The 6051-nt window shown below is 38.2% G+C and overlaps 1 protein-coding gene across 10 annotated transcripts in view; it reads right to left on the bottom strand.

The window, feature by feature from the left end:
* LOC117181592 (protein lap4) overlaps nt 1-6051 on the bottom strand; it is a 485727-nt gene that overhangs the window by 333421 nt on the left and 146255 nt on the right. For all 10 annotated transcript variants that reach the window (XM_033374437.1, XM_033374439.1, XM_033374438.1 and 7 more), the window contains exon 3: nt 4514-4592. In XM_033374437.1, coding sequence (XP_033230328.1) covers nt 4514-4592 — 79 coding nt within the window. The remainder of the gene's footprint in view (nt 1-4513; nt 4593-6051) is intronic.

Here is a 6051-nt window from a genome sequence, read left to right as displayed (position 1 = left end):
TTAAAAAATGTTCATATGAACAACCGCAGGATTTCTCCGGTAGCGGGTGCTAATCTGAAAAATTGCACCCGCTCCCAGCGAAATCGCGGTAAAATTTCGGCCACAACCACGTCTCACGACCGTGAGATAGGTGCTTACAGTCTGTAACAGAATCAATACGACGATCAGGCAAAAGTTTCGTGCACCCCGAGAACACGGAGTGACCCAAGGAATACCGCCTTCTACAATTTTCCCGCAAGTGTTTTAGCATATTGTTGACACGCAGGGGTGATTTTCAGGCTATTAACGAGTGAAAGCTTGACAAATCCAAGAGCGCCGATGATAGGGACGTTTAGTTTAACAGAATATTTCGGGTACAAACGTTGCAACTCCTTTATAAGGTCTTCATTCTCCTTGGCTATGCTGTTTTTGTCAGCTGGTGCCGAAAATTCGTTAACGAAAATGGTTCACTTCTCGAAGTCAAGAACAACCATGTCAGGCCTCGAGTGAGCAACAGAAACAATTGTCGAGGATATAAAGTTCCAGTATATGCGGCACTTCCCATTCTCGACAATTGACTCGATTTCCCTAGGAGCATTTAGAGGAGCGATATTAAGGTTAATGCCGTAAGAGTGACAGCTATCATCGGGAATGTCTTCGCTTAAAATGTGGCGACAGTATGTTAAGGTGGAAATGACACCGTCTTGATATGCCAAAATGAAACCCTCCGTACCAGACTTCAGTCCGGGCGATTTAAGGAAAGCAAACGTTAGCTCACACGACATTGACTGATCTTCCACATTTCTGTGGAAGATACCGTGCTTCTTCTTATCGAGGAACTGGAGTGAGTATTCGAGATAGATAAGACTTGATGCAATTTGCTCACCCCTAATACTGAAGTTAAGTCCGAGTGTTTCAGCAGCCTCCTCCGCTGCTTTGTACAGAAATGCTCCTCTGCCCACTTCTTCGTGATTCCTGACCATTTTAAGAAGAGGGTTTGTTCCATTTGCAACTCTATGTGCAATAAAGTATCAATATTCCGCGATCACCTTGACGGCGTGAGATGCACAATCGCGAAACAGAAGACTTAAGATGCATGCTTTTGTTCATGTGCATAACCTTTCTTGTCCCGATATCAAGGGATCTGAGCTAGTTCTTCGTCCATGGAACTACTCCAAATGAATAGAGTACTACCGGGACAGCAAGCATGTTCGTTGCAGATACTTTGTTTCTCGCTGACAGTTCGGAAGACCAAATCTGCCGGATGAGACGTTTGTATCTGCTTCGGAGATTATCCTTTATAGATTTCACATTCTGAATGCGGCTCCGTGGCACGCCCAGGTATGTATAAGTATCTCCAGCGCAAAGATTTCGTATAGCGCTTCTATCAACAAGCTCAGGATCTTCAGGGATGCCATCAAGTTTTCTTCAGTTCAAATAAACCTTGGCTCATTTGTCTAACCCAAATTCCATTCCAATTTCCTCAGTATATCGTTCGACAATCCCTAGAGCTAGATATAGTTGCTCTTTGTTTTCAGCATAGATCTTAAGATCGCCCACGTAAAATACATGAGTGACCTTGTACTTTCGATCTGCAGGTTTAACGCAACAGGTACCCGTCAGAATGGCGAAGTGCTAGAGATAGTGGCAATAATGTAAGGTAAAAGAGGAGTGGGCTCATGGTGTCACCCTAAAAGACACCTCTCTGAAAGGTGATCTTGTTAGTTGTCACACGATTCTTTCCGTATGACAACTAATAGCGTCATCTTTCAGAGAGGTGTCTTTTAGGGCGAAACCTTGAGTCAACCTTTCTTTTGTCTCAAATTATTGCTACTATCTCTCGCACCTTGCCACTCCGAAGGTAACTTTTGCAGCACACATGGACATAGAAAGCATAAGGCCACTCATGTATTTCACATGGATGATTTTGAGATCTATGCTAAAAATAAAGAGCGACTGCACCTAGCTCTAGAGATTCTCAAGGAATACTCTAAAAATATTGCAATCAATTTTGAGTTATAAAAATCCGCGCTGGAGAGACCTATATATAACTGGGCGTGCCACAGGGGCGCATTCAGAATGTCACATCTATAACGGATACTCTCCGAACTGTCGGCGAGGAATAAAGTATCTGCTCGCTCCACCAAGGTGCTCTCGGAATATTAAATCTCAAATGTCTTCACAAAAGGATTATTCTGGGTACAGCATATATAGTCGCAAATGAACAGGATCCTCTTCTTAAAATGTACAGGAAGCACGAAGAAATAAGCAAAGGAGCGTTTCTATACAAAGCAGCGGTGGAAGCTGCACAAACACTCGGCTTTGTCTTTAATATCAGGGGTGAGCAAAATGCATCAAATCTTATCTATCTCGAGTCCTCACTCTTGAAAGCCCGGATTAAGAAAGCACAAGAGAAAACTTCCGTGAACAGCTCCTCGAGAAGAGGATGGATGGTATCTTCTACAGAAATGTAAAAGATCAGTCGATGTCGTGTGAGCTGACGTTTGCTTTCCTAAAATCACCCTGTTTGAAGTCGGGCACAAAAGGTTTCATTCTGGCATGTCAATACGGTGTCATTTTCACTTTAGCATATCTTTGCCACATTTTGAGCCAAGATATTCCCGATGATAGTTGCAGATTGTGTCATGCACACCTCGATCATCTAAGACACATAGTATCTAGTTGTCCAACTTATGCGGGAACGACCTACATCCGAAGGAACAATGCGGCACTAAGAGTTTTTATTACCATCTCTATCACTCTTACGGCTTTAGCCATAATACCGCTCCGCTAAACGCTCCCAACGAAATCGAGTCAATTTTCGTATACTGGAACTTCGTATTCTCGACAATTGTTTCTGTTGCGCACTCCAGGCCTGACATGATTCTCCTTAAATTCGAGAAACGAGCCATGCTTGTTATCGAATTTTCGGCACCACCTTATTATCATCGGCGCTCTTGGAAGTGTCAAGCTTTCAATAATTAATAGACTGAAAAGCATTCCTGGGTGTCAACACGATTCTAATACACTTTCGGGCAAAATGAAGAAGGAGGTCGTCCTTGGGTCGCTCCGTGTCCTCAGGGTGCACGAGTTTTTCCGGATCATCGTATTGAGTTCGTCACAGACTGTGACCACCCATCTCATGGTCATGAAACGTGGTCATGGCTGAAATTTTACGGCGATTTCACTGGGATCAGGTGCAGTTTTTCAGATTAGCATCCGCTCTCGGCTAACTCCTGCGGATGTCCTTATGACCAATTTTTAATTATAAACATATATACTTTATATATTCCGGTCTTTTGAAAATATTTCATCATGAAACTAAATAATATTTAATGTACAAAATGTTTAATCAATACTTTTTTTGAAAGCCTAAAGCCTCATTCTTAAACTACCAAATGCCACGTCCAATATTTGTGGTACAATGAAACGTTATTGCGCAAAAATCAAACCTAATAAATTTGTTAGCTAAAAGAATTCGATAGGGAATACAAACTTTATGATGTTGGTAACCATTTCTTAAAAATATATGTCCTCTCTATAATTTTTTCTTTTTAATTGAAAAATGAAATTCCAAAAGCCTCAAAACACTTATCCTAAAATTTTGATAAAATGCATATGGAAAGAAACTTACAATTTCCATTTTATAACCCTAAATAGATATAATGGACACTGTACAGTTTATAATATTCTAAAATATTAATTAAACTAATTATATAATCGAAAAACTCGAGGAGTTTGAATTTAGAACCTGGCAGAATGAAATCAAACGCAAATGAGATATATTGAATTTGGTTCAAGCGGGGGCTGGGTTCTGAATTCAGACTCCTCGAGTTTTCCAATTATATATTTATTTTCATTAGTATCTCAGCATATCATGAAATGCCCATTATCATATACATGCAGGGTTATAAACTAGAAAGTATAAGCTTTCTTTTAATATGTGTTTCATCAAAATTTGAGGATACGTGTTTTAAAACATTCGCAAATGCAATTTGATTTTTTGAAATACTATAAAAAAGACAAATATTTTTTTGAAATCGAATTCGTTAGTGACAAACTTTGTTAAGTTTGGTTTTAACGCAATAACATTTAATTGAAGAATGGTCTGTACAACAAAATGTTTCAATATGCAATATAGTCACCAATCAATTTGCGCCTGCAGTAAGGTCCTATAGTACTAAAATTTACCACATTTTTGAAGAAAATCGAAAAAGATTTGTTTTTTGATTACTTAACTTCGAAACTTAATTTCGGAAACCTCATAATTTGTAAGCCCCCTGGCATACACGTAAGCCCACTCGTCTTGAAAAATCGAGTAACCTAAATAACTGACCGATGGGAGCGCTTCATCTATTGATACTTGATAACAGCATTACTAGGGTTCTAATGAACACATCCATGTAGAATAATGACCATTTTACCAAAAAAAATCTGCATTTGAATAGCATTAATTCATTTTACAATCCATAAAAATGTAAGAAATGATATGTCGCGCGGTTGCACACGCCTTTACTGGTAGCTAAAAATTTACCGGGGTATAGGATTACTGCTGAAGTCCGCCACTTGTAAGGCTCGTAAATTCTTTATGTTCTCAGGAATGTCTGGTATATCTGGAATAAAAAAAATCAGCCATTATTAAGTCGTAAATTTATCTGATGAGGATATTCACAATTAATTTTTGAAAAATTACTCAGGTGAATCAGTTTATAGTTTATTTGTAGTGGAATGACATCTTTCAGTTGTTTTATCAATTTTTCTCTGCAAAACAACTGAAAAATATCAGTGTTTTGTCCACTATATATCAATTATATGTGAAATTCTCACCTGGATACTTTCTAATTATTTTGTTTTGTGTTGAATACATATTTTTAAATTGAATTGCATTAGATATGAATATTACACAATTTAACATTAAAATGTAAAAAATGTCCCTACTGCAAAGTTCTCTCGATGAAGAAGAAAAATTGTTCAATTGTAAACCACTATGAATTTAAAATTGCCCATTTTCTGAAGCTTCAATGAGAAATGGAGTATTCCATAAAAACAGGGCTAAATATTTCTTAACTCTAAGCGAATGAGCGAGAAGGTGTGGTCCTGGGGTTTGCACAACTTGCCGTTTCCGCAATGAAAAAAAGACGTTTTAATTGCGCTCTGAATTATTAGCTACGCTCCTTGTTCTCACATTGAATACTTTGGAAAAGAGTGTTCGACAATAAACATGAATGAGGGAGAACAGGGAGGGACAGCAATTACCACAAGGAATCTCAATTACGCAATACAACTACCTTTTCAGGCATGTTTTTGCAAGTGCAGTTTAGTATGCCTGTTCAATATAAAATTTGTATGATAGACTTATTCATGTAAAAAGTCATATTTATTATCATTTAACTTTCCATAATAATCTAATAAAATTTTATAATAGCTAATCTCTGTAAAATACTTATTTAATCATCCTTTTAACATTATTACTTGACCAATATTTTTAACAGCAATAAGCAATAACTTCTTTGATAATGGAAGCCATTGTTTTAGTTTACAATTTAGAACAACGTGAACTTTTGTAATTCTTCAAATTGTGAGTACTTAGAGAGAAGACGCATACATCATACTCTAAAGGACAAAATTTACTTCGTACGTGTACTCGTACTGGTGGCACGCTTAAGAAATTGTTTATATCTTCCAAACGATTCGAGGCCGAGTCTAGATATCGAAACAGTCCGTACGTTTATGTACTAGGCAGTCTGATAAGTCCCTAAAAAATGAAACACGGAGAGGTTTTTTTTGGCCAAAGTCGGTTTTATTTTTCAACATACTCTACTTTTAGGTCGATGCAGCGAGTCCAACGATTTTCTAACTTTTTGATACCGTCCGAAAAGTACTCGATCGGAAGGTCTCCAAAATACGCCTCAGTTTCAGCTATGAGCTCCTCATTTGAGTAAAAACGCTTATTGGTGAGCCATCTCTTCGGGTTAGGGAACAAGTAATAGTCGCTGGGGGCCAGGTCTGGTGAATACGGTGGCTGAGGAACCAATTCGAAGCCGATTTCACGCAATTTTGCTTGTGCAACTA

The sequence above is a fragment of the Belonocnema kinseyi genome, chromosome 10, assembly GCF_010883055.1.
Source record: "Belonocnema kinseyi isolate 2016_QV_RU_SX_M_011 chromosome 10, B_treatae_v1, whole genome shotgun sequence".
Lineage (NCBI taxonomy): Eukaryota > Metazoa > Arthropoda > Insecta > Hymenoptera > Cynipidae > Belonocnema > Belonocnema kinseyi.
The sequence above is the reverse complement of the archived record's forward strand: the minus strand, read 5'-3'. Positions and strand labels throughout refer to the sequence as shown.